At 41.5% G+C, this 27849-nt stretch overlaps 1 protein-coding gene across 2 annotated transcripts; it reads left to right on the forward strand.

Moving 5' to 3' along the window:
- Positions 1-1917: 1917 nt before the first annotated feature.
- Positions 1918-26540, forward strand: GSDME (gasdermin E). 2 transcript variants are annotated; one of them, XM_018075193.2, is made up of 10 exons: positions 1918-2548; positions 4760-4990; positions 6082-6274; positions 14468-14639; positions 15620-15740; positions 19706-19894; positions 21775-21902; positions 22019-22205; positions 23581-23654; positions 24866-26540. In XM_018075193.2, exons 2-10 carry the CDS (start codon positions 4780-4782, stop codon positions 25094-25096), a joined length of 1506 nt encoding a protein of 501 aa, XP_017930682.2. In that variant the 5' UTR covers positions 1918-2548; positions 4760-4779; the 3' UTR covers positions 25097-26540. The 2 variants fall into 2 exon arrangements, with proteins under 2 accessions (XP_017930682.2, XP_017930683.2); XM_018075194.2 differs by lacking the exon at positions 1918-2548 and having other exon boundaries at positions 4604-4990.
- The last annotated feature ends 1309 nt before the right edge of the window (positions 26541-27849 follow it).

The following is a 27849-nucleotide window of genomic DNA, read 5'->3' on the forward strand; positions in this document are numbered from 1 at the left end:
TCCATCCTGGCTATTTTTTCAAATTTCTGTAAGCAGGTGCAACCCCAGAAGGAAAAATCTATTTTATCATGGATTCAATAAGGGTGTCACCTCGGGAAATCAGAAAGAGACAATGGATTAGAATCTGCTGAAATTAGTTGGAAGGTTGAGATGTTGTAAGTAGCTAAGGAAGAAATGGATCTACTTCAGCTACATGCATTAACTGTTACCTCTCACCCAGGACTGTTCATTTAAGGACATTCAGCTTTCAACTTCCCTTTTTTCCAAAGCCTGGGTGTTTGTCCATCAAGATCTGGTGATGCGATACTTGTCACTACACCCCACAGCCTCAAATGCTCTCTCCTCAAACCACAAGGGAAGTACCCAGCCTGTGGCATGGTTCACATGAAAAAAAATTTCTTTGATATTTATTAACTTGAAATACTACTTGGGTTTCTGCAGACTCATCTGTTTCTCACTGTATCACTCCTTTGGCATCATAAACAACCAAGTTGTTTTATTGTGGTGTTGCGTTGTTCTCAGAGAGCTGAAATATGGTGATGGAGCTCAGTATTTCATGCTGAGGTTCACGAACCTGCCCTCCATGCTCCACTGACATTTCTCATTTTCTGTTCAAGGTCCCTAGACTAGGGACATTGGATTGGGAGCTTCCATTCGGACCACGGCAGCTTCGCAAGGCCCACCCAAGGTTGGCAACTTAAAGTTGCAAAGCTGCAACCCAAGACATGGCAGGGCTGTTGCTTCCAGCAGACTTTGCATTGGCTCTGTGCATTTCTGACCACAGGCGACCCGAGCCAGGTTTGAAAGGATGTCATTAAGACTTCCACCTCAACCCTGTCACAGAACATCGCTGTCAGGCAATTGCCTGTAGGGAAAGGCCTGTGTTATGTGACAGGACGTGGGAATGATCCAGCCCCGTACCTCAGCCCGTCACAGGGCAGCCCCACACCGAGACCTCCCGCTGTGCCGGACTGCTGCCCGCCGCTCCGGGACACGGCGAGCACGGCCAGCGCCCACCCCGCCATCCCTTCACGCAGGGATGGATTGCCAAACGCCCGGGCAGCCTGCGGGCAGGAATGGCGGGGGCGGCAGAAGGCCGCCGCGGGGCTCACAGGTGCACGCGGCAGCGCCCCGGCCCCTCCCGCTCTCCTGTCCGGGGCGGCGGCCCCCGCCAATCACTGCGGGAGGCGCACCGCGCTGCTACCCGCGCCCGCCCCTCGCCGGGGCACCCGTTGCGGGCCTGCGCTCCCCCGCATGCGGCCGCAGCCCGCAGGACCCCCTCCGGTGCCGGCCACGGGGAGATTCCCGGGTTCTTGCTCGCACAGCGCCCTCCCCCGGGGTAGGCCTCGGCCAGGCGGCGGCTCGGCTCGTCACCGCCGCGGGCGGACGCGCGCCGGCATTCCCCCGTGCCGGCGGCGGGGAGCGCCATGGGAATGCCGTGAGTACGGGGGACGGGCCCGGCGCGGCGGCAAGGCCCGGGCCGCCCTGACTGCGCTTCCCACCGAACCGCTACCGCGCCGCCCTGCCCGGGGGGCTGGAGGAGCCTCGCCGTCCTTCCCGCCGCGGGGGCGAGGCCGAATGGCCGCAGTTCCGAGCGGTGGCCTTCAGGGGTTGTGTTTCCTTACAGCTTGGTTTGGCAAGGGGTATGCCGGCATTTGGCAATCCAGTTGCCATTCTGTACCCTAATTCCCTGTGTACTGTGCCCAGTGTGCTGTGTAACCTTATGTTAAATAGAAAGAAAACCATTTTTGTATTTACTGGAAAGGATATAGACTGTAAGAAATATCGGGCAACTGCTGAGAACTTGCTTTTGTGCTGACAGAGGTAAACACTGATTATTCATCAAATGTTGCTTTGGATCTAATGCCCCACTGTATTGAGTTAGGGAGCTGTGATAAAGCAAAGGAACTGGGTGAGATTATTTAAGTAAACAGTGAAGTTGCTGTAATTATCTTCAGTTGATCTCATCCCTGTCATTAAATAATCCTTCTGTAGTTTAGGTTCAGGCTAATTTTAAATTTCTCAGTAGGCAAGAAAGGTGCTCTTCCTTCCTTTTCTGCTTTTATGCCTGGCTATCAATCTGTAAGAGTGAATTCACTCTGACAGGCATTTCTTACCAGCTTTGATACCTTCCCTTTTAATTCTACCAAACCAAGCACAGCTCTACTAAAATTTCCAGAGGAAGGAGCTCCAGAGGCAGTTTTCTTAATGCTGGGTCCATAACCAATCCATGTCCCTTTAGTCAGGACACTGTCAATCCTGGTGGCTGCATAGGAGTTCCCTGATCTTGGCTAATGGCATATTCAATTGCTCTCTGCCTTTGTTTTGTGAACTTGGGAAGCAAGATATTTGGGTGCATTGTCAAATTTGTGTTAAAGGCACTATATCCAAAGAGACATAAACAGCAGTTTGGATAGAATATTCTTGCTTTGCAGGGGCAGCTGCACCAGCAACTATGCTCCCTGCAAAGACATTCCCAGCACAGCAAAGTGTGGAAGACACTGACATGCCATTTTGAGGCTGAAAACTGTCCCATTTCTCCTGCCTGGTGAGTCTCCTCAGTCCTCACAAGCACAGTGTTCTGGTTGTTCTTTTTGCCCGTCAGAAGTGTGGTGCCTAGGAGTGAAGCCAAAATACCATGAGTTGGAAGTTTAATAGAATGGTGCAGTGGTTTTTCACATGAAGTTTGACAATACTAGGAATTGGTTTTTGCAATTTCTTTTATGATAAACTCCTCAGAAATTGGTGGCCTTTTTGTTTTCAGAGACTATGCCCATGTGAGTTGGCTGTGTAGGAAGGTGATCAGAATGAGCAAGCAGTCATGTAAAGCACAAGAATGTTTGAAGAAGGTTATGCTAGGGAAAGGCAGCTCATGCATTCTCCCTCATGAGAATTTTCTTGGTGGTCCCCTCCATTACAAAGCAGTCATCTGGCTGTTTGCAAAATACAGTGTCCTGCGAAAGAAGTCCCAGGGATAAAGAAAACTAGTTTTGTTTCGGTTTGGTTTTGGTTTTTTTTCTTCTGCAGTGGAGCTTCATTGCTTTATTCTGTTAAGGTGTTCTCACTGAGATTAAAACCAGGGAAATTTAAAGAGGAGAAATGCAAAAAATCAGTCGTGGTTCAGTTTAGGAAAAGGTCAGAGAACAAGAAAGTGAGTGGAAGTATTCCCAGTGCATACAGCTGAGGCTGTGCTGCAGGGTTTGTTGCAGCTGCAATTACAGTGAAAGCCCCAGAAGACTCTTTAGTAAAATGTTATGTGACTTTGACATTGCTCAAATCCTTTTGAGGCAGGTGTTGTTGGAAAACACCCTTTACTCGTACACCCTTTACTCCTTACATAGACTAGGCCATGGAGGATTCATGAGGTGGTAGCTACCTCAACAGGAATTGGTAAATACTGTGCGAAATATCCAAAATGGGATTTGGGAAAGACTAATGGAAAGGTAAGTTTCCATCTGCAAAAAGGCTTTTTTCCCCCTCCGATGCTAAAATATGGAGGCTGTAGTCCAAGCAGTAATATCTTTATTCAGGTTTCCATTTTCTGTTAATAATGCTGAGTGCTCACTGCAATATCCATTTTTGTTTGAAGTCTGTTCTGTCTTACTCTGGCCTGTACTTGTCAATGACAAATCTAAGATCTCTGCAGAACGAGGCAGGTAATTAATCATGAATGTGTGGATAGCCAGCTGAGACAGCTTATGATCTTAGTTGAACTTTGCAGTCAGTGTCAGCTGGGGGATTCAAAGGAACACTGCCAGATTTAAAAAAAATTGATTTAGTTCTGGAGATACCATTAGCTCAAAAACCATGGAGTTGAAAAACTAAAAAAGATGAGATTTCTTAAGAGGTTCAAATATTAGATTATTAGACTTGCATGTTTAGCACTTGTGAATGGTCATTTTTACAATTTCTTCTGTGCATTTAGCCAGTTTCCCTTACTGAAAAAATTCCTTGTAAATACCGCAAAATACGTTGCTGGGGATAAAGAAAATCTTACATGATAAGAGATGCTGATATTTTTGAATTAAAATCATTGAAAAGTTACAATAAGATATGTATGTAGCTGTTTAGTGGATATGAACAGCACTTGCAAACAACATATGTTCAATTTAGCTGTAGTTATGTAAATGGAAAATAGAAAATTTGAAAATATTGGAGATAAAAAAGGATTTCATAAAGAAAAAAATTAATTGAAACTTTCCAGGGGTGTAGTTCAGAAACAAAACTTAGTAACAAGGATACCAGCTCAAATATTTGTTGCTTTTTATGGAATAATTTTTATTATCCCTATATATGTTTACTCCCTGTTTAAAAAGATCAGGATAATTTGTGTAATAACTAACTACGTAACTACCTTATATGGAGCAAGATGGTTTTATGTTAGGTAATAAAAGAAAAAAAAATCCTTTGCCACTGCCCCAGTGCTCTCCTCAGCCCAGCCAGTCTCTGCAGGGAGCTCATTAGTAGAGGCTTTTTCATAGAATTTCAGGTAGGCTGAGTAAGTTTTTTCTTCTCTAATAGATTAATTACCTGTGAATGTTCCTTTTAACTAAAATTCTTTCATTAGTTACTGTGAACATTTTTTTACTTTAGGATAAATTGTTTGAACTGTCATTCCCAGGACAGAGTGGAGAAGGTGGGATGAAAACACTACCTGTTCTTTCATTAATACCAATACTATGAAGAACTTCTTAAAGTGACAATGTAAATATTTGTACTTTCCAACTGTAGTTGTTTGAGAGCAGATGTATTCTTTCAGGCTTTAATTGATTCCTCAAGATGTTTGCAAAAGCAACTAAGAATTTTGTGAGAGAAACTGACAGTGGAGGTGACTTGATCCCTGTCTCCCACTTGAACGCCTCAGAGAAGCTACAGCTTTTGAGCTTAGTTACGAAGAGGAGGAAATTCTGGTGCTGGCAGAAGCCCAAGTATCATTTCTTGACAGTCACCCTGAGTGATGTGCTTATTGAAGACAAACCGATAAAACCAGGTAAAGCCATACTCGGTCAGCACTATTACTGCAGATAAAAAGAATACAAACCCTTATCTTTTTTGTTATTATTCTCAGTCATGTTACTAGAGGGCTCCTTTCAGAGGAATGCTCTGAAGTGTTCTCCATCTGTGGAAATGAGTGCCTCTTTTCTCACTTGACTATTTATTTAACTAAAATAATAATAATAATAATAAATGTTTGCCTGTGTAGACTACTGAAATTGAGTGCTGAAGCTTGTCAGTCCTACTGTTTAATAACACTGTTGTCTGCAGTGACAGGAACTCCCATATAATATTTTTGGGTGGTTCCAGTATGTGATAGCAGTGTGAAACCGTACTGTGCTCCGGGTCAAAAAGCGGTGAACAGACAGTGTCCTGTTGGTGACAGTAGCCCAGGGGATGCTTGCACAGGCCATACCAGGCCAAGCAAGTTTTACCACTGCTTCATTTCAGCTTGCACAGACTGTTAAAAATGGTTGACTCTTGTACTTCTTTCTTCATCCAACTACATCATCCAGGTTTTAGGATTAACAACATGGAATCCTGTATTTCTAGACATGTCACAATTCCATACAGGGAAATAAATAAGTCTGTAAGTTAAGATATTAGCTTGGAAGATTAGCTGATTCTGAGTCAGTTCATAGGTTTTTAGGTATATAAGATTCCGAGTTGTTTTAAAACAGTTAGATGCTTCAGTTTGTTTTCAGAGAGCTTTGGGACAGCGCTGTAAGGAGATATGCCAAGATAATGCCAAAATACTAACCCTATTGTACAAGTTTGGGTTTTTTTTGTAGCTGAAATAAGTTTCAATCCTTCTTTATAAATCTTCCCTAGCATCTGAGCTCAGTATTTCAGTCACCTTATGTTTTCCTAAAATGGCAAAAATATAAAAGATAGCAGAGCAGAGATGATGAAAACATGAAGGAAGCAGAAATAAGAGTTGCAGAGCTGTAAATTTCATTATTTATCTTTCGATGCTGTTTGCTGCCTTCACTAACTTGTCATATTAAGTGTCTGTTGTTCCAGTCACTTCAGGACCATTTCAGTACTTCCCTTCACAGGTAGAAATTACTTTTATTGCTTTCCTAGTGGTTGTGGAGTCTGACTTTGCAAAATATATGGGGAAGTTTGAAGACTTCCTTCAAGGAAGTATTGAAGCATCATTTGCGAAGATCAGCCTGGGAGCTGGAAGGAAGGGCTATGTGGAAAACCAGTCCTCATTTGGAAACCTGAGGAAGCAGGAGATTGACTTGCAGCAGCTTATGAAAGACGTCAAGGACAGGTATGTTTCTGATGTTGGCATTGTAATGACCAGGAAGGGTCAGAGCTGAAAAGACTTGGGCCAGGTACAGTCGCTGAGCAGTCAGTTTTATAGTGTTGCTGTAGTTTGAAAATGATTTTTGTTGTAAGCTCTCGTATTCAGGCGATCAATCATATATACAAAACCAAAATTTTCCGTAGTTTGAAATCTTGATGATCAAACTTTTCCCTTTCATTTTAAAAACATCTCTCTGTAATTTCATCTTACATATTTGCATGAATACATTACTCCCTTCTTTGTGGGACTGTGCTGAGGTAAGAGTCTGGAAAAAAATGCATTAGTGTCTCTATGTTACTGGAGCAAATGCTGTGGAAACTGAATTCAGAACTATTAATATTCTTGTAAGAAGGTTTTGTAATTGTGTATGTGTGTGTGTGTGTGTGTGTGAGCAACTGTGCTAAAAAATTGGATTACTTGAAGGAATAGCAAAGGTGAGCAAACATGGTCAACACATGTTCTACTAGTTGAACAAAATACAGATCGACTTCTCCCTGTTATATGCTGTGTTAACAGAAGGGAACCATATTCTGTATTTTTCAAGATACACGACACTTCCTCACTTTCTGTCCTACTCTGAAATTGGATTTATTTAATGTTGCAATGAGACAGTTATGGACCAAAGTCTATTTGGCAACCAGCTGACAAGTCAGGGATCTACTCTGTATTGCAGGTCCTGACTCCTGGGAGATGAGGGTGGTTTGGTTTTGACAGCATTGTACTCTAGATCTGCAGCAGGGGGTGTAATGCAATTTAATAACCTTTGCTGATGCTCTGAAGATACAGATGATAGCTTTTTGTTATCAGTGCAGGAGTTGTCAGAAGCAGTGTAAATTTGCTTTAGATACACTGATGTTCTAGAAATAATCAATTCTGCATTTTCATGGGAACAAATGGGTGGTGTTCTTTTTATTATGAGCATTCACAAGGCAACAGATTTATTCTAATAAGGCACCTTGCTCTCTTTGTGCTAAATGCCTTATTAAAAGCAGAAAATACTGGGCTAAATGTGTGTACCAAGTCTGTAAAATTAATATGCATCTAATATCAGGAAAATAGTGTCAGTCAAGATTGTTTCTAGCACTAGAAAAAGTCCTACAGGGAAAGAAACTAGAGCAACTTTGATTCAGATCAATAAGCAGATTCACACAGAGAATCCTCCCGTAGCGAAGCAGCACATCTTGGGGTTGTAATCCTGAGTGTAACTAAATACTCAGAAATATGTTATCTTCTTTTGAGTAAATCAGTAGCTCTACACCAATCTATATGTAACTGTAAATAAGGCTGATGTGTGTGCCACTTTATGTAAGGAGCTAGTTCTCAGTTCATAGACAAGATGCTCATAGCTTATTAAAGCTTATGATGCACAGTGCATAACTGATATCGAGTCAGTCTGCCTTCTGCCAGGTCACTGAAAATGATGATGATAGCAGAATTCAGGTTTTGTTTTTTTTCTTCAGCGTAATGCAGAGGCTCACTGGAAATGGTGGTGGTGCGTTATAGATTAAATTCTGCTTACTTGTTCATAAATATTCTATGATTTGTGATTGATTGTGTCCAAGCTTCAAGCTTGCATCTCGTTCATGGAGCTTTTTGTGGAATTTGGGAATGCTGGTGCCTACAGGTTAGTGATTTTTTGGATGCAAAACACTAATGGCAGTAAGAGGATGTTTACCTGTCAGTCCTTGTGAAATGAGCATCAGCAAAGTGTTCTTGATGTCATTAAATGACACATGGTGCTTATGCTTGTTTGATCAATCATTGTTCTATTTATTATTTCTACATATATAGCCTAATCAAGTTGCATTTTAAATATGTTCTTGTATTAGGCTGATTAAGTCAAAGTCGCAGATGAATAGCAGAAAACTCTAAAAAGTCAAATCCGTTATGCCTTTTAAACTAAGTCATGTGAGTCTTCAGAGTTCAGCAAGCTGGAAGTGCTAGTGACAGCTAATCGGTTTCCTGTCACTTCTTAGGTGAACCTTCTGAAGGAGAATCCTACTGATCTTTTAATTAGATCCCAGACGCTGCAATGGCTCCTTTTTTTGAAAAGGGATGACAGCTGAAGGATGTGGGATGAGATCCTTCCTGGTTTGCAGAAGCAGTGACATTGTAAACACAGAACATATAATATGCAATATTAAAATAAAGTTAAGCAATATTTGGCATATTTCATTTTACATTAGTCTTGTTTTTGTATTACATCGTGCTTGCTAGTTCACACAGTACTGTAACATACCGATTTTGGGTCAGAATCCTGTGCCTTTAACTTAGTTGGATTGCTGTGGATTTAAGAGTATATTCCATCTTCTATTTTAAGGCATTCAATACTGTCTGCCATAAGATCCTCATAGAGAAGTTGATGAAATATGGGCTGTAGAAGCAGACAGTAAGGTGGATTGAAAACTGGCTGAAGGGCTGGACTCAGAATGTGTTGATCAGTGGTACAAAGTCTAGTTGGAGGCCAGTGACTAATTATGTACCCCAGGGGACAATGCTGCATCGAGTCCTGTTGAACACCTTCATTAATCATCTGGGTGATGGAGTCAGTAAGTGTATCCTCAGCAAGTTTGCTGATGACACAAAGCTGGGAGGAGTAGCTGATAACACCCGGAGGGTCATGCTGCCATGCACAGGGACCTGGACAGGCTGGTCTGGTGGGAAGCTCATGCAGTTCAAGGAAGGGAAGTGCAAAGTGCTGCATGTGGCACAACCGCAGGTGACAGTACATGCTGGGGGCTGACCAGTTGGAAGGCAGATTTGCAGAAAAGATCCTGGGGATCCTGGTGGACATCAGGTTGGATATGAGCCAGCAATGTGTGCCTGCTGCAAAGAAAGCCAGTGGTATCCTGGACTGCATGAGGAGGACTAATGAGGGGCAGGTGATCCTTCTCCTCTGCTCAGCACTGTTGAGGCCAAACCTGGAGTACTGTGTACAGTTTCCTACTACGAGGGAGAGATGGACATACTGGAGAGAGTTCAGTGAAGGGCCACTATGGTGATGAAAACAGCTGGAGCACCTCACATTTGTAGAAAGACTGAGAGAGATGGGACTGCTTAGCTTGGAGAAGAGGAGGCTCAGGCTAGGAGGGAATCTTATTAATGTATATAAATACCTGAAGGACAGAGTCAGGCTCTTTTCAGTGGTGCCCAGAGACTGAACAGGAGGCATTAGGCACAATCTGAAACGCAGGAGGCTCTGTCTGAACATCAGGAAAGACTTTTTCACTGTGAGGGTAACTGAAGATTGGCACAGGTTGCCCAGGGAGGCTGTGGAGTTTCCCTCCTTGGAGACATGATCCTGGGCAGACTGCTCTAGGTGGCCCTGCATAAGCAGGAGGTTGGACCAGACCAACCTCAACCATTCTGTATTCTTCCCTCCAGTAAAAAGGATTATGAGGAGGTTATAATCTCTGTAGTTCTCATGGATTAACAAATTTGCTTGTTTGCTTTTACCATTTCACTAAAAGTCATGTGAGGTGATTGAAAGAGAAGTTCTGAGATGACAGTGACGGCAGAAATAGGACCAAGTGGCAGCAGCCAGTCACTTCACATCAACTGCAGAAAAAAATTGCTTGTCACTCTTTCATCATACCATGTGAATAATTCCTAACTCTGTGATTAGCATATTAGGAAAACAGTATGTTATTAGCAGCATACTCTGGCATAGTTGAAAGATACTTTTATACTATTGCATATTGCACTATAGTTAAATCAGTGAAAGTGCATATTATTGTCCACACTGAGACGAAAATAAGTGCCTGTTCTTAATCTGAGTACCATGGAGATTCAGACCATTTTGTTATTTATTAAACCTCTTTGAGCATTTATGAGTATGGTGAGAAAATCATTCACCAAAGGTGCTACATGGTAATATGAAGTCACAGAATGTTATGAGACAGGATTGAATAAAAGCAATTGTGTGTGTCTGTGATTTAAAACATAAGGAGCATGCCTTATAAGGATAAAGGAGAAATAATAAGGAGAAAATAGAGGAACTACCTGTCTCTTGCAGTCTGAGAAGTCTCTGGTATTCTTGGGGAAGATGTTCTGTGAAGTAATTGTCAGGTTATTCTGTAGGGAAAATAGTGAAATGCTGTCAATAAGCTGACTATTGCAGGTGCTGTGTTCTGGAAGAAGTAGGTCAGAGAGATTATATTTGAAATGGATTAACAAAATAAATATTATGCCATCTGTGTTTGGCGGAAAGTGGCAGACCGAGGTCTGGTGGATTTTACTCCATGGCATTCATCAAGATGTCTCTATTAGAGCAGGATCAAAGCTGGCTGAAGGCTCTCGCTGTGCAACAAGCAGCATTTGTATGGAAGACATCAGACTATTGGACATTATAAATACAGTGGAGGCTGTGAGTGTGGGCTGCCCGTGTCTCTAGAGCCAGGAAAGGAGGTGTGCTGCAGTGACATTGCCCGGTGCAGGACTGGAAAGGTTTTCACTCATGGGTAGTTTGGACTAGTGAAAATCTGTGCAGGCATGCAGCAGTGCTGAGTCCAATGTGAGGATAGAGAGTGCTCACAGCAGTAACCATTCTTGGTATTTGTTGTAAACTGGCAAGTTTCTTGCTTTGAAGATTCCTGGGTGGGTTACTGAGAAGACTAGGCAGGATTTGATGGAAAAATGGTCCTAAGGCCTGTCCTTTTTGGACAATTCGATCAAATTCTGTGCCTAAAGGAAAGACCCTCAGTCTCAGCAGTGGGGTTTAGACCAGGGACCTGCTCTCTGCTTTAACTGTGAGTCTGCTATATTGCCAAGTATTGTCTGTTTTCTCTTATCTTCATTTGGTTTCTTCCTTTCTCCCTTCTTTTCTGCCTTCAGTATGCAGAAAATTGCCTTTGTGCTTCTGTTTTCCACTACTTTTCTCATGCAAGAAGAAAAAAGTTGAATGAGGGTGAAGGAAGTCTTTGCATTATAGGAGAATGGAAGTGTTTAATCTGGTTAAGTGGGGACTGAGACCAAAACTCAAAGAGATTATTTTCTGTTCATGTTTGACCTATAGAGCTTCCAACATAGTAAATCGTTGACCCCAGGAAGGTTATTTAAGCAGAACAAACAAACAAGCAAAACACTATAATCCTTTTAAATGATCTTTATTTATACAGGCTCGTACTCCGTGTGTTGATGAGACTTAGCAAACCAGAATTTCACTGTATTTTATACAGTGTTACTTTACAGTCTTTCAGCTCAGGAGTACAGTGATGTGGGACAGGTGGCACAGGGTTGGTGAGGGCTCCCGTGCAATAGATAGTGGAAGAGACGGTGATGGTTGTAGAACAGAAATAAAATCTCTAAAACATGACCTGTAACATAATAAAATGAAATGCAATTCATATACCTGCATGCATGTATAACTCATCTTGTATTATTCGGTGTTATGCTAGCAAGTAAGTTGAGCTCTTGCAAAAATACAGTTACAGATTGTGGCCATTGCCCTGTAATACTTGAAGCCCTGCTCTGATTGTCAAACTTTAACCCTGTTGCTTTTTGCTCTTGATGACTGCTTTCAATGATAATTTAGATAAGCTGGGTATTTGCTTACCTCATGTCATCTCCTGCTTGACTCACTGAGAAGAGCAGAATGTTTTGCCTTCAACAGGCTGTGCCCCAGTAGTAACTCGTGATGTGTCCACACGCAACCCTAGAGTCTGTTTTATGATAGAAAATCTAGAGGAGAACATTTTACTATGCTGCCCTAGAACAAAAGGTATTTGTACCTGTGGGTAAGGGTATGTGTTTTAAAGCTCTGAATTCAGTAGACACTAAACTTTCTGGGCAGAGGAGAGCATTTCTGACAGCTTTGCAATTGAACACAGCCCACTGAAGTCACTCAAACCTTGGGACTGAGGCAGTGACCATGTGTCTGCCACACATGCAGCTCTGTGTGGAGGACCCCAGTCACCTTTGAGGTGAGGGTGCTGCATCAGGGGCCAGGCAGTGAGCTCTGTGCCCTTGTGTGTTGCTGTTGCTCTTTAGCCTCTAGTGCTGCAGCAGCTCCTCCAGCACTGTCTCCTAAATTTGTTCACTATGCCTCTTTGCATGTTTAACTTGTGTCTTCTGACTCTCCCACTCTGCCACACTCCTGTTAGTTCTGCATCTGGACCTCAGAGCCAGGAGTGTGACAGGGTCTGAGCCAGTCCTGCCTCAGGCAGAATGCTGTAGAAGCAGATGGAAGAAAAAAGTCTCTTGAATTATTTTGTAACTCATTTATATAGAGTTAGGTCATGTTTCTTTTATTGACATTCATTCAGAAATAGCAAGTCTCTATTTAATCTGTATTTTTCTACCTTACATTGTTTAGGGTTTTTTTCCTCTAAATATTAGGGATATCCAGCAAGTTTGTCATCCTCTAAAACTGGCCAAAAATATACATTAAAAAAAATTGCTTTTATGCTTTTTCATTGTATTTTTCCCCTTGTAGCTACGTAGGTCAAATGTTAGAATTGCAAAGTCTTAGTGCATTAATTTGTATTTTTGAGATGCTTAGCACACCACTTCAGAAACATAAATAATTATTGTGAAGTATATGATAGGCTTGATGGCTTGTTATTGTGATAACTAATGGCTCTGGTTTGGCAGACACTTCTGAGAGCAGTGATGTTTGTGATTGCTTGACATTTCTTCAATCTTTGCTTAATCCAAAGATTCATTGCATTCCAAGCATAAAGCATGGCTTTGCACCAAAAGAAAAGAAGAGTTATATTAATAATCTGAGGAATGTTTGGGGGTGCTTTTCTAGTGGCTGCTGCACTGCTTCAGAGGTATTTTCTTTCCCTTGTTTAAACAATCAACTTTAAGGTTTTCAGACAGTTCATTCCAACTGATTGAACTTTCATATAAGCATGTAACTCTCCAAAGATCAAAAATTGCCTGAGGATATTTTTAATTCAATAAAAACCCAAACTGACTTCAGGCTTACGCAGACTGCATAAATTCCAAACTCCAGAATCTAATAAATCTAAAACTTTTTAATTAAAAGTGGAGATATCTCGATTTAGATGAAGTAGAGTCAGACATGTCTTTCTGTCACATTTTTGGGGAATTGCCATTTAACTCCGTGAATAGCCATTTACAGTAAAAGGGAGGAGAAGAGACTGAATAACTTGAGCCAGGGATAGCAATCCTTTAATCTTCCAGCTGTCTTGCTGGACTTATCTGTTCACAGAAAATATGACATCTCATCTGAGGACCTCCAGTGAGTATTTTGCAAAAGTATAATATAATTGACATATTTTAATCAATTAAATACAATTAAGAAGTTGCTTTAACTACTACCAAAAATCTGTTAACACCCCAAAAGACAGAGGATTTTGTAACATTTTCTTAGAAAATAAACCTTCTGTATTGTTTCTGGGAAATCACTTTCTGTCTTCTGCTCATTCTAAGAAGAGCTTAATGTTAGAACTATCTCCAGCAGCATTTAAAAACATGCTGAATTACATTGTTCAGTAGGGATGGCTTGTAAAGTTGGGGCATGGGCTAGAGATTTGAGGTCCCTCCCACAGTTAGTTTTTCTTTTGACTGCGACAGTCCTAGTCACTAATTTTGAATTTTGAGTCTATACACAGGATTTTGTAGCAGGTGTTTTTTTCAGTGATCTTCAGTTTTAAAAACCATGAAATCTTGTGTTTTCTCATCCAGCCCTTTGAAGCACTTGGTCAGTGCTAATCCCACTCAGCCCATTGAGGGTTTAAGAGAACACTGACACAGAATGTAGCAAGCAGTGAGGTTTGGCATTGAGGCAACGCTCTCTTAGTGTGGCATCCGCTGCTATGGCCGTGGTAATTTCAGAGTAGGAGAGGATTCAGTCTAGTGTCCACAAGCCTGGCTGGTTGTTTTCATATTACCCTGGAAGCTTAAAGTTGTCTCAAGTTGTGCTTTTTTGTTTGCTCAGAAAGTAACCAGACAACTGCCATTTGTGCTCAAGAGTAAGGAATCAAGACTTCAGCATGTGTGTCGGGACTTACTGTGGAATACAGATATTTACTGCTACCAAATAACAAAAGAGGACATAATAATTTTGAGGGGACTGCTCATACAGAAACCATTGTTGTTTTTACAATAAAAGCTTCTTCAAGCAATTAAGAAAATATTTTTTTCACAATTCTAGTATTTATGTTGTTAATGGTGTCTTTTCTTTTTCAGAACAATAGATCTAAACAGTAGTTTACTGCAACAAGTAATAGAAAGAAAACGGGAAGTGCTGTGCATATTGAGAGAAAAGATAATAACAACTCAGAGGTGTACAATATTTGAACATATCCAGACAGAAGAAAAAGTCAGTGGTGTGATGGGATGCACTGCAAAAACAGTAAAGGTAAAAGTTGTTAAAAATGTGCAAGGAATGGAACATTTGCAGATTATCTGAGAAGAAATTTTGGGTTCTTCAGATAGGCTTCAGAGTATTTTTTGTGCTTCCTTAACATGTTGAATTTACTGTACTGCTTAATTGTGAAACTTCAGAAAGGCAAAATATTTTTTTCTTTTGCAAAAGATGCCATCTTTTAGTGTGAGTCTGGAATGTAGTTTCCATCAACACTATCAAATTGCAATTCAGTTTCTGTGTAGATTCCTGCCTACAGCAGAACATAAAGCAAATGTATAGCAATTCATTGAAAGTTGAATAGAAAAATGCATTGCTGAAGCAAATTTATTTGAAAAACCAAGTAATCATTCCTCACAAATGGTTGCAGTGTCTACTGAGTTTTCGTATTTATTGGGAAGCTATTTGGTTTCGATCATGGGACTGGAGATTAACTGCATTATGAGGATATCTGAAAAATTGCCTATGAATTGAGAAGGAATTACCAAAGCCAAAACATATACTTATTCATTTTAAGGTTTTTTTTTAATGGTAGAGATGAATCACTTCTGTGTACAGGGTGTTTCCAGTAGCAGAAATCCGGGAGTTGCAGGACAACCACCCTCTGTGCAAGTGCCACCTTCTGGGTAGCAGTCTCCAGCTGGGCAAAAGATATGTCAAGATAGAATTGGGCAGAGCAGGATACTGAAGTGGGTGCCCATTTCCTAGTGACATGGTGTTTTATGTGTGGCAAAAGCTGCACCTGGAACTCAACTTCATGTTGAGACAGGGTAGCTAAGAGTTTGAGAGCTGCTCTTGGCATTGTGCTCTCCCTCGCTCTTCATCTACTTCCTTTTGCAGATGTCAAATGTTACATGCTTGAGTTAGACATCACAGAGAATACAGAATTCTTTCTCTGTATTTTTCACCTTAGTTATGGGTTTAAGCTATGCAATAGCTGAATCAGATAAATGGTGAATAAATCTGTCTTCTAGGTTTCAGTAAGTGAAAACGGAAGTATGGTGAAGGATTCTAGTGTGATTCTTGAAATTCCTCCTGCAACCACTATTGCCTATGGTGTAATTGAACTGTTTATAAAGCACAATGGCAAGTTTGGTAAGTGAAAGGCTCATTTTCTGTGGCACCCAGTTCAGCTGTGGGCAAAGCTGTCCGTTGGGCAATGATTTTTGCATTTCCCTGTGCAAATGAAGGTGATGATGTTATATGGTCTCTTTTGCCTTGATAATTATTTGTGCTGGAAATGCTGCACTTCTGATTTAGTAATGCTTTTTTACTTGCTTGAATACATTTTAAACTCAGAATTACTTAGGTTTCAGAGGAAGAGGTCATCTAGCTGGAGCCCCAGCCAAGGCAGGGCCAACTTTTGAACTTAGATCTAAATTCAGAGTTAGATCAGATTGCTTGTCTATTCTAAAGTTTTGATTATCTGTGGAAACAGAGATTCCATCACTCCTCTGGGCAGCCTGTTATCATGTGTGACCACCGTGATGGTGAAGGTTTTTTGTCCTTAATATCTAATGAAAATGTCCCTTTCTTTAATTTGTGTCTCTTGCCTTTTGTCCTGTCATCATATAGAAGAATCTGGCTCTGTCTTCTCTTCACACTTTCATTCGGTAGTCATAGATAGCAGTAAGGTTCTCCCTTAGCAGTGCCTTCTCCAGGCTGGACAAACCCAGTCTCTCAGCCTCTCCTCATCTCTGATGTTGGTGGCTGTTTGCCAGATTGCTCCATTATGTGCATGTGGGGCTTGTACTGGAGAGTCCAAAACTGGGCGCAACACTGAATGCAGTCTCCCAAACTGAAAATTCAGTTTCCTCAATCTGCTAGCTACACTCTTGTCAGTACAGCCCAGTATGCAGAAAACTTCAGTAACTGCAGGGGCACGCTGCTTATCCTCTCAAATTTGTTGTCCTGGTCTTTTTCTGCAATTTTGCTTCTAACTAGCTGGCCCTTGGCTTGTACTGTTCCCTTCACCTGTTGGCAGGAGAGTGACCTGAATGTAAATCAAGGGCCAACCAGGAATGTTTAGACAACAGTCGTGTTAAGAAAAGAATCGTTCATACAGGACTGGAATTTAAACTTTTCTAACTTACACTTTCATATGCAGATTGCCCTCAGAATGTTTGCAGAAATGTCCTTGTCATGTTTTCTGGTCATGCTTTACTTATGTCAGGTCGAATATTTTTCAGGGTAAAAAAAAATGTTGAAATTGGCTTTGGGGGGATGTAACTTTGCTCTGCAGAATCACTTGGGTTTTTCTTTCTTGTCTGTCCTCATTTAAACTCCCTGACCTAAAGGAGGTTTCAGGGGATTTTATGCGAGAAGAAAGGAAATCAGATGGACTGGGTAGAGCTGGAAGTTGGGAAGGACTCATGTGGAGAGAAACAGGAGATACGTTGAAGAAATAATTGAAGTACAGTTGAGATTTGAATCCAGGATGCACTTTATTTGGATAAGAAATGCAGAAGATAATTCTGCATCATTCTCCTTCAATTGACTTCTGATTTTAAGGAAGTCTATAGGCTTAGGAATAGAAGTAAATATTATGTAACCTGTAAAAAGTTTCTGAAATGTGGAATTGCTCTGACGTAGACTGAACACAGAGATAATGGCAAAGGACATTGACTTCATGGTTATAATAGAACTGTAATTTAGAGTAATGAGGTGCAGTTAAGGCTGTCTGACTACATAGGTGTGTAGCTGATAACCTACTTAAGTGATTTCCAGATGAAATTCCTGTGTCCTGCTAGCTGATGATACATGGGTCTTGTTAATGCTCTGTATTTCTCTGCTCTTTTTCCACTTCTGCTTCTTTTCCCACTCTTTTTTTCGTATTTAATGTTAATATCTTTCAAGCTCCAAAACCAGCACAGCTTGTTTCATGTTTTATCTCAAACAACCTATGTCTTGCCTCTTCTTTTTTAATTTGAGCTACTTTCCCTTGGCTGACTATCACTGAGAAGGTAAAGGGTAGGAATTAACAACAAAATTAAGGATTTGCCAGCAAGAATAAGTATGGTGGAGCCTAAACTTCAGCTTGTTAATGTCTAAGCAGCAGTGATCAGTGTCTGTTTATGGAAATAGAAATGGCCTTTGAAGTTAAATCCAGGGCCTAATGTAGTCCTTTCTCATGAGACTGAAAGTCACCTGTAGCAGGTGTAACCTAGTGGGATTCTCTTCAGAGATAATTACGGAATAGGGGGCATATAAACTTTTTACTGTCTGATTTTCTCTGCCAGTGGCAGTGCTTGAGTTATTGTTAGGAAGAATGTTATATGAATTTTCCTTAAAATGTTCTGGCTGATGTGACGTAACGTGCTTGGACATTTTTATACGTAAAATGTGTGGCTTGCTTCCTCTTAAGTATCTGTAAATTGAACAGTCCTAATCTTTTCCACCTTTTCACACAAAGGAGTCTCTTTAATTGCTTTCATTGATCATCTCTGGTTTTCGTGCATTTTTGTTAACATTTCTGAATAACTAACAAGTTCTAACTGCACTGTTGGAGGTTTGTCATCGATTAATGTGATAGCACTCAATACAGAATTCATTAACAGTCCTATTAATACAAAATTTTGAGTCCTGTGTTTTCCTCTGAATCGAGTCCCGTTACAAGAGTTAACAGCAGGGTCTGTATCTCTCAACACACAGCATCATCTGAAAAGTTTGATTTCCCTTATTAGCATCATTCTGCCTCAGGAGGGGAGTCAGTTTGTCAGCACTGTCCTCCTCCTCAGGGTTCATGTGAAAGCCTCGTTATTATCAAGGAAAGTAATATGAGTGAGTTGGCCTGATGGTACCTCAGCTGCTGTCCAGAGTCTTGATGCTTTGGGAAGTTCTTAGCTTGTGTTAATCACTTTCTGCTTCTCTGTAACTCGCTCTTCTCTGCAAAGGGTTATGCAAGCATAAAGGTCTGTCTTCTTTCTTCCTCTGTGGCAGAGATTTCTTTGTCTGCTTTCCCTTTGAAAAAGCTTTTTGCTGATGGAGTGCTCTCCATGCTTTCTCATCTCCTTTGAATGTCCTTAATTTAGTGAGACAGAGTCTTACAACTGCAGGAAGGTTATATTTAGGTTTTGTGCCTCTACTGTCAGGTATTATTTTAAAATTGAGTTTCTTTTGCTAGCCTGCCTGTGTTCTCCTCAGACCTCCTGCAGTGTCCCAGGGGAACAGATTCAGATCTTGCATTTGAACCAATAAAAGATGATCAGAATATGCATAGAGCTTGGATTGTACTCTGCATCTTTGGGGCACAGTGCTGGACACATGAGCACAGAACTTGATACTCCGGCTTTCTCAGCATATTTCAGAGGCTTCCTGTACCTTGCAGGAGTCCCTTAAGCTGAGGGCACTGGGGTGGCAGGAAAAGGGCAGTCCTGGTTGGGTGAGGTCAGTCAGTGCTTGCCACAAAGATGAGGCAGAAAGGATAATCCAGCCAGGACATGTTATTTCCTCCATGAAGTTACTGCAAAGAGACAGTATATTGCAGTGACTCTGGGAACATGCCTAGGTGATGTCCTTTCAAGACTCTCTATTTTCCACTCATCTGGAGAACTTGAGGGTGGACCTGTGGCTTAGCTGAGAAAGAAGTGTCTTGTCAGTGCCATGACCAAAAGAAGCTCTGTGAAGGAGTCTCAAGAGTTCTTACGAGTCTCGGAGAGTGCTGTCATGTGTCTCCATCATGAGTGGATCAGCAGCCTGCATTCCAGCACGTCAGAAATTCATACCTGCATCTCCTGTATGCAGCATTCAGGTTTTACTCTGTTGTTTCATGGTATTTGCTGTCTACATTACTTTAGTTCACAGGAGCTGGTGTCACATTTTGTAGGTGGCAGCTGCATCACAGGACCTTCAATCTCTGTACACGCTGTACCAAACACCAGGGCTGCAGCAATGCTCAATAATTCACATGCATAGCAACAGCTGGCATTCTTTCCATCTGGAAGAGACGAGACATGGAGAAATCACATGCAAGAACACTAGAAAATACAAGCTAGCATCTTATTTAGTAATTGCTTGTGTATTTTATTAATTATTGTTTTTAATTGAATTTCTAATTACAGAGTTCTGTCTGCTAGATGAACAGCAAGGAGGTTTTGAAAAAGAAAGCACAGAAGGCTCGACTTATCCCCATTCAGCTCTGTTCAGAGATGCTTCATTTCTCTATCAGCCAGATGCTGTTGATAATGAGATGTACTCTGGGGCTAAAAACCTTGTTCCCAGTGATGCTTCTATAAGTGTATTGAAACAAGGTATTACCAGAAATGATTACATTACAGTGAATTAAGCAACATGATAGGGAGAAATAATCTAGTACAATAGTACATAAGAAATCTCGTTAGTTCATTTTAATAACTCTTATCAGGAACTCTTGGGGAATGCACTGAAAGAATATAAAAAATTAGTTCTGCAATAGGTATATGCAGTGGACTGTTCCTTAGGAACATCCTGAATCCATTTGTCGTAAATATGATCTTACAAAGTCAGGTGTTTATGTCAGCTCTGTTACATTCCAGATAACCTCTATAAGATTAGTGATGATTTATGCTTTCATTCATAAAGGGTCACTGAAAATACTTTTTCATATTTGAAAAATACTCTCTGTAAAGCTTCACAGTTAAAGGTTAAGTCTCAAAATTACAAAGACTTAGCCTCATTATTTTCAGAGAAGCTTTATAACTGACAAAATTAAAACAGGGCCAGGTACAAGTTGTTTGTTGTAGGACTGTGGAAAGAAGGGGCAGGAGTGTTACTGGAGGAATGAAAAAAGGGAAAACCAATCAAGGCCTCAGAACACAGTTTGCTTTTCATCAGTTCTTGGTAGAGTTCTTACAGCTGGTTCTACTGATGAACATCACTTCTGTTATCTATAAATTTCACCCTTTGTTAATGGTTGTTCAGTAGACTGTGGCCAGAATAGATATTTGTTGTCCCTATGTAAATTCTGTCATTCTCCTATGTAGACTTGCTTGAAAGGAATAACTGTCTCCATGTGTATATAAAACCCACTTACTTGTAAAAGAATGGCATGCCACAGTTCTGTGTTTTGTTTTAACTTGAAATACCTTTGTGCCCTTCTTGCTTAAAAGGCTTGGAGATTTCTTTTAATTAATTAACCTGCACAGTCTCTTGGGGGGAAAAAAACCTAAAAAAAAATTTGTTTTTGCTAAGGAATTTGAAAGTAGGTTTCCTTCTCTGTTATTTGTATAGACAGTCAATTGCATCAGATAAAAAAATATCTGCCTGTGGCTGTTTTTTTTTTTTCCCAGTGAAGTAACTTTTTAGATATAAAGGACATCTTTTAAAGAGAGCGTGTTTTTGACCGGAGTGACATGAAGGAAAATTTCTTTTAAACAAGGTTGAGAACACTTGCATGCCTATATTTTTGGAATGTGAGAAAAAACATTCCAACCTTCCAGCTGGCATTATTGATTTGAAAACTTATTTTCTTTTAGCAAAGTGGTAATTTGATGTCACAAAGTATTTAGTTACATGATCATAGTTGAATTGTGGTGAAAGAAGTGCAGTGCACTTCTTGTACTTCTATTGTATATACTGTAATGGATTCGGAATTTCAATTAAGAAGGCATTTTTGTCCTGGCTGTTTTAATAATAATTAGGTTAGGGGTGAAGGGCTGTAATTCTTTCTTTCACCTGATGAAATACGAGGACAACAATGTAGGATACTAATGGATCTCTGTGTGGATTTACACCATTGACTTTGTAATTCATACTAACCACAGATCAGAAGTAAATTTATGAGCAGAACTCGTCATTCTGCCATATAAATGTACATATTTTGGAGATAAATTTCAAGTGAGAAACTTAAGATGTGATTAGTTTGGTTAGCATTAAAATACTGATTTTAAAATATTAAAAATACTGAACACCAAATGGTGATCCTTGGTAGCTGTTCTTCTTTCTTAGCGTTTTCATTCAGGCTTCATTGGCTCCTTAGGAATTATAATCAGATCTGTTTCAGCCTTGCATTATAACTTGTGCTCGTGGAAATCAGGTAGTCAGGGTGTGGTGATAAATGGACTTATGAAACACATAGCAAAAATGTTAACTGTTTTTACTGGCATTTGTGTAGAAGTACTTAGTTTTACTTTTTACTGCTTTCTTGGGAAAGATCTGTCACAGTTGAAGACTCAGTTCCAGCCCTTTGTGAAGCTTCCAGAAGACAAGCAAAGAGCTTTATATAAAACCCTTTGTGAACTCTTGCTCCATGAAGAAATGGTGACTGCCCTGGGGGATGTGGTAAGATGAAGAAACTTTGGCTTGCTTCCTAAAAGTAATTTCAGAATAGCACGAACATTCTCTTTTGCTTGAATTTTTCTCTTTTCAAGAAATTTTGCTTATTCTTTTGCTTTCAGTTTGATGATATCTGCACAGGAGACAAGCCAGATCTGGAGGAGTTAAAACTTACAGAACAAAGAGACCTCCTTGACTTCTTGCAGCTCTTAGGGTGCAGTTTACAGAGTGAGCTGTTGTTGCAGAAATATCAGCCTCAGGATGAAGAACTTTTCTCAGCTGCACACCTTCTCATCAGTGCTATCTCTGGTACGTTGTTAAGAGCTCTTTTTTTTTAATTTGATTTTCCTTTTAGAAGCTCCCTCCATGCTAAAGCATTTATGGCTCTCTTTGAGCAGTTGGTGGCTGAGTGAACATAAATTGTTCTGTTCCTTTTTTATGAGTTTGGTATACTATGCTTAGCATTCCTGCCTGTGAATTAAATTCAGCCCTCAATCACCGACAGATTTTGCGTGTAAAATACACATTCCCTCAAGACTGCTCGACTCTGCTTCTGCTGAGTGTGGGCATTTGAAGTTTGGCAAGCTAATTTCTCTACTTATTGCATGCCAGAGTTCTTCCCGCCTAAGTGCTGAGAATTACAAATTAGGTGATGTCTCCTGTGTAACAGCGGATATTGTTGAGGTGCAAACTAAATTTAGCAAAAATGAGTTTAACATAGAGACACTGCAATTAGAAGGTTGTTTTGCAGCTACTGAAATGGGAGATTAAACATAAAGGTCAAATAAATGCCATCCTCACAATCTAGTTGGCATCAGAGTGTTAATTAAAAGCTACCTGCAAAGTCCACGACAGACTTCCCTGGCTTTTTCTCTTCTCTCTCATATATAAAGAATTTCCTGACATTAAGGTAACGAAGGGAAGTCCAGTGTAGATGTGGCACTGTGCAGCAAAATGTCAGTGTGCATCCATATACACACAGTACCTAGGTAGGAAGGATAGTTTAACTCATCTGTAGAGACAGAAAAGAAATAGAAAACAGAAACCTGCTGATGTGGTAAGACTTCTCAGATGCTATTAACAGCAGGGTGCAATTAACTGAGTGTGTTGCATTATCACCTGACTTTGGACATAATGTCTGCTGCTAAAGTCCAGGCATAAGTGTAGCCGGATCAAGATTCAAAAGCTGTATTATCCCTGTTGCCTGTTAGGAATTACAGCCTTTTTGTTACAGAGTTGAAGGGCACCACAGGGATCATTTACTCCATCTCCCAGCCCGAAGGCAGTCTCAGCTGTGTCATTTCCTCTCAGACTGTGGTTTGCAGAAGTCAGTAGCTCGTATAAATTTTGAGAGTGTAGGTTCTTGATTTATTCAAGGCCTAAGTCATTTATTCAGCCTGTAGATGTGGGGTGAAACACTGGGGAGATACTTAGGGAGGAGAGAAGGATGATGGGAAGGAAATCCCCTTTTCTACTAGTGCCTTTTCTCAAGGGCAGAGGTAATCAGAGCCATTGCCCATCCCATTTTATTCTTCAGGCAGGAAAGGGTTGGATCAGCCTCTTCCAAACATCCAGCTAAGGAGAATCCCATAGCAGAGCTCCTTGTTAAAGGCCCCCTTCCAGCAGCCAGCCTCGTGCAGCCTTCACTGGAAACAATCTTTCCCTGTTAATGTTTCCTTCGCAGAGCTGTCTGATTACACTCTGGTCCTGCTGCGTGCCTGCTGTGATCTTCAGGTTGTTCCAGCGCTGTGTTGTTTGGTGAGTAATGGAGAAGTGGCTGTGTGGCATGTGGGCCCAGCAGCAGGAATGACCATGTCATTGGCCTCACCATGTTTCTCACCCAATAAAGGAGATGTCAGGCTCCAGTGCGAATTTCAGCCATAGGCAGAGCTTAACCAAGGTCAGTCTGACAGTGGCAAATGAAGTCCATAATTTACTGCAGGTGGATACCTAACTTCTAAACATTTCTGTATTTGGGAGGTTTCGTGGGTTGTGAGCAAAAGAAAATTGTAACTTAAGCTTGAATTTTAGTTTACTAATAGTCTCACTGTTTTAAAGGCTCAGTAACAGTAATCACCTTCCTTGGGAAAGAAATTCTCCTTTGACAGCAGCAGTGCTTGAGCCATGGTAAACTCTGAAGTCCCAGAACTCTGAGGCCATTTATTGAAACTGCTGAGGAATGGTGCAGGGCATTAGAGGGATGGAGTGCCTCACCTATGAGGAAAGGGTAAGGGAATTGGGTTTATTCAGCCTGGAGAGGAGAAGGCTTTGGGGTGACCTAATTGCAGCTTCCAGTACCTGAAGGGAGCCTACAAAAAAGCTGGAGAGAGACTTTTTACAAGAACTCGTAGTGACAGGACAAGGAGGAATGGATTCAAACTGAAAGAGGGTAGGTTTAAATCAAGGTGCTTGTAAGAAATTCTTTACTGTGAGGGTGGTGAGGTTGCTCAGAGAAATTGTGGATGCCCCATCCCTGGAAGTGTTCTAAGGCCAGATTGGATGGGGCTTTGAATAACCTGGTCTAGAGAAAAGTGTCCCTGCCCATGGCAGCAGGAGGATGGAACTAGCTGATCTTTAAGGTCCCTTCCAACCTAAAACATTCTATGTTTTTCTCATTTTTTGAGTTTTTTAAGCTCACTTACAAATACAATAGTAAAATCCTTTAAATATGTAGGGGCAAGAGGAGTGATACTGTTTGCTCATAGTGAGAGTTAAATGTGACTTGTAGTGAGAGAAGTTGAACTAGGGGAACAGATGGACAGTAGGGAGGGATGTTTCTCCTTAAAGGATGCCATAGAGCTTTGGTTCTGGATCAGTAAGCCCAATAGTAAAGGGAATCTTTCCCTTTTGCTGCTGCCTTGTAAGCTCTACAGTGGTTTTGTATGAAAGAACTGAGCTGTGCAATGACAGGAATAGCACTGCTTGGAAAATGTTTTCATGTCTTTTATCTTTTGCTCTCATAAATACAGCCTGATGTTGCTTCAGCCGATGGCAGTGTGGCAGTGAGCAGTCCTTTGGTGGCCACTCTCACTGACAGGAGAAGATTTGATGTTGTGAAAAGGCTGTTTGCTTCATCAAACATTGATTTGGAAATGACAGAGTCTTCTGTAAAAGCTGTAACTATGAAAGAACCTCGATTCTTCCCACTCGTTCTTTATGTTGTGCTGTGTGGGCTTCGTGCTTTAGGTGGGAACGTATAGGAGCTTTACTGAGTATCCAGTTTTTGCTCTAGTCTGTTCTTTCTTCTATAGCTCCATAGTGTTGGTGTGTTTGGGCTAAGCAGTAGAGCTGCTCTGTTGGGTCCTTAGGGCAGCACAGCCAGGGGTTAGGGTGGTCAGGGGGCACTCGGAACACCCAGGGGTACAGGCTCTGTGCTGCCATCAGGTGTGCCACCCCCCTGCGGTTCCAGTGGAAAATACACAAATGAAGGATGAAGGGGGGGAATTAAACAAGAGAAGTGAGGAACAGAAATTGAACAGAGCTGCTGTGGTAGTTGTCAGATCCGCAGGGCAGTAGAAACCTGATTGCTTGCATTAATATGCGTGGGAGAAAACAGCAAAGTACAAACTGCTTTTTTCAAGCAAGCAGACAAGCAGGCTGTGGAAATCCAGGGTTCTGCAATGCAGCAATTGTTTTGCTCCTTTAAGACTGGATGTACAGAATCCTTCACTCTGGAGCAAGTGGAATGGAGGGCTCTCAAAGAGGTACTTGATTAGGTTGTCTTATTGTTGTTTGGCGTTTCCTGCACAATGCAGGAAATATAAAATCCTTTTTTTCAAAAACCAGGACCACCTTAGTGATTTATGCATCGGTACAGCATTTCTATTTTCCAATAAGTTTTTACTCACCTTAGCAAGCTTAAATTGCATTTGGAACTTTGAGGTGTGGCAATGCCTTTTGGTGTGTGCACAGGAAGGGTCCCTGCTGCACACCACAAAAATGACCATTTCACCCATAGGATATTTTAAATGCAGATACTTTGCTCATTTCTTTGACTAGTAGCAAAGTGTCAGTAAAGCACTCACTGCATGCTTTGAACTATTTTGCCTTTTTTTCCATCATAATTTTTTGTAATTGTGGATGGAACAGAAATGCAGCAGAGATCACTGCAAATGTGGGCTTGGGAAGATGATGTTCCAGGTAAGTGGAATATCAGTGCTTGCAGATAAGACTCTGAGATGGCTGACAAACAAGCAGGAACCTGTGTGATCAGTAACCAGGCCCTGCAGTGTAGGTGGTGGATAAGAGTCTGGTTGTTTCCCGCTCTATTCCCACATGATCTTGAGCAGATTGACTAAGAAGTTATCAAAAAGTCACCGCAGTTCAGCTTTCCCTGAGGACATGGACTTTGCAGAAAAGCACTGTGGAGCCTTTCCATACCCCAAGAGCCCAGGGTAGCTCTGCACACTGCGCCATGGGCATTTCTGCGTCTCATCTGTTAAATGAAGCTGATGGTGTTGCCTGAACCTTGCACTGGTGTAGATGGAAAGATCCTTTAGGAGGATGGAAGCATGTAACTCTGCTTCTGGAACGATGTGTGTAAATGGGAAAGTCTTCTTTTGCCAATCACTTCTCAAAAGTTGCCTCTGTAACTAATTTATCAAAAATTTCTGTTCAATGTTATGTCAAAACAAGAGAACAACTTATAACATCATGAATATAATTTCTGTTGTTTTTCTTTTGGGGGTTCCCTTGGCTTTGAAAGGTGGTGCACAGATGGCAAGTGGCTGTTTGGGCATCCACACAGTGCCACTGTCCATGTGCTTTGATCTTCCTTACAGAGCTTTGGTGTGAGCCTTCTGTGCACTATATTGTGTAACTGCTTTCAGGATGTGATTTTGTCTCACAGATGTAGAAGAGGGAACTTGTTTAAAGAGGTGGAAGACCCTCCAGAGGCTGGATGTTCTATGGAGACATCATTTAAAAGAAAAGGTTTTGCCTCAGCTCAACCCACTGAATGGGCAGCCTCGGACTCAGGCAACAGGAGAGACACTTGGCCAACAGGAATGTGTCCCAGGCAGCCCAGGCTTCCTGCTTGTCGTGAGGGTTGCTTGGGTCTCTTGGGTCCTCACCTCATCTGCTGCTGTGCTTTTAGGATTGATCAGTGCATCTGCAGAAGTCATTGGCTGCACTTCAGCCTTGGCTTTGTCCCATTAGGTGCTCTTTGTGGAAGGGTTTCCCAGCTTTCCTCCATTTGGCAGCACTCCTGTGACCACAGAAGCACCTCTAGAACAGCAGGTAGGGTAGAATGGCCTTTTTAGAACTTGGTGAGCAGCACAACTGGGCAAAAAAAGAAACACTAAGGCAGGTTGTATGATCACCATTTTCTCTCCGGTTCCTTCTTCCACGCTTTTGACTGCAGGATTGTTACTCATGTACATTTTAAAATTAGGTCAAACTGGAAATAAGAAGATCCAAGGGAGCAAGAGAAGCAGCCTGTCTCTCAAATAACTCCTCTCTTGCCCTTCCCTAAGCTAAGAGCATACCCTCCTCAGGGACCCAGCTGAAGCTGCGCTGGCCCAAATTAATTCAGAGTCCACCTCAGAAGAGCTGGATGAGCATCTACTACCTCTTGGGCAAACCAGCAATTCCTTGTGACAGGCTGACCTCATACAGAAAATGCTTAGATGTGGTCTTCCCTAGGAAAGGAGTTGGTGAAAGAGCTGGAGGGGAGGGTGCTTTAGAGAAGGCTGAAGCTTGTCTCATAAAAGATTTGATTCCATATCCTGACTTACCTCCTGAAAATACCGCTTCCCTTTGCATTCCCCAGGAGGAAGGGGCAAGAATCCATACCTTTGCAATCTGGAAGGAGGTCAGCAGCCTTTTTTCAAAAAGCATGTGCTATCTCCAGAGGCCAGCAGGCTCTGCCGTGCTACTGCCAGGAACCAGCACTTTCCTCCTTCAAGCTGCTTAGTCCTGAGTCCCCCGGGCTTCTGTACACTGGCTAATTACA

Source organism: Manacus vitellinus, unplaced genomic scaffold, assembly GCF_001715985.3.
Source record: "Manacus vitellinus isolate BGI_N305 unplaced genomic scaffold, ASM171598v3 scaffold_3_pilon, whole genome shotgun sequence".
Classification (NCBI taxonomy): domain Eukaryota; kingdom Metazoa; phylum Chordata; class Aves; order Passeriformes; family Pipridae; genus Manacus; species Manacus vitellinus.

What these genes read in the sequence shown, in the direction of transcription:
- GSDME (XM_018075193.2), top strand. Translation starts at nt 4,780, where the DNA reads ATGTTTGCAAAAGCAACTAAGAATTTTGTGAGAGAAACTGACAGTGGA. An exon ending in GCACTGCAAAAACAGTAAAG is followed by an intron (nt 14,640 to 15,619) that starts GTAAAAGTTGTT and finishes TCTGTCTTCTAG; the next exon opens with GTTTCAGTAAGTGAAAACGG. An exon ending in TATAAGTGTATTGAAACAAG is followed by an intron (nt 19,895 to 21,774) that starts GTATTACCAGAA and finishes TTCTTGGGAAAG; the next exon opens with ATCTGTCACAGTTGAAGACT.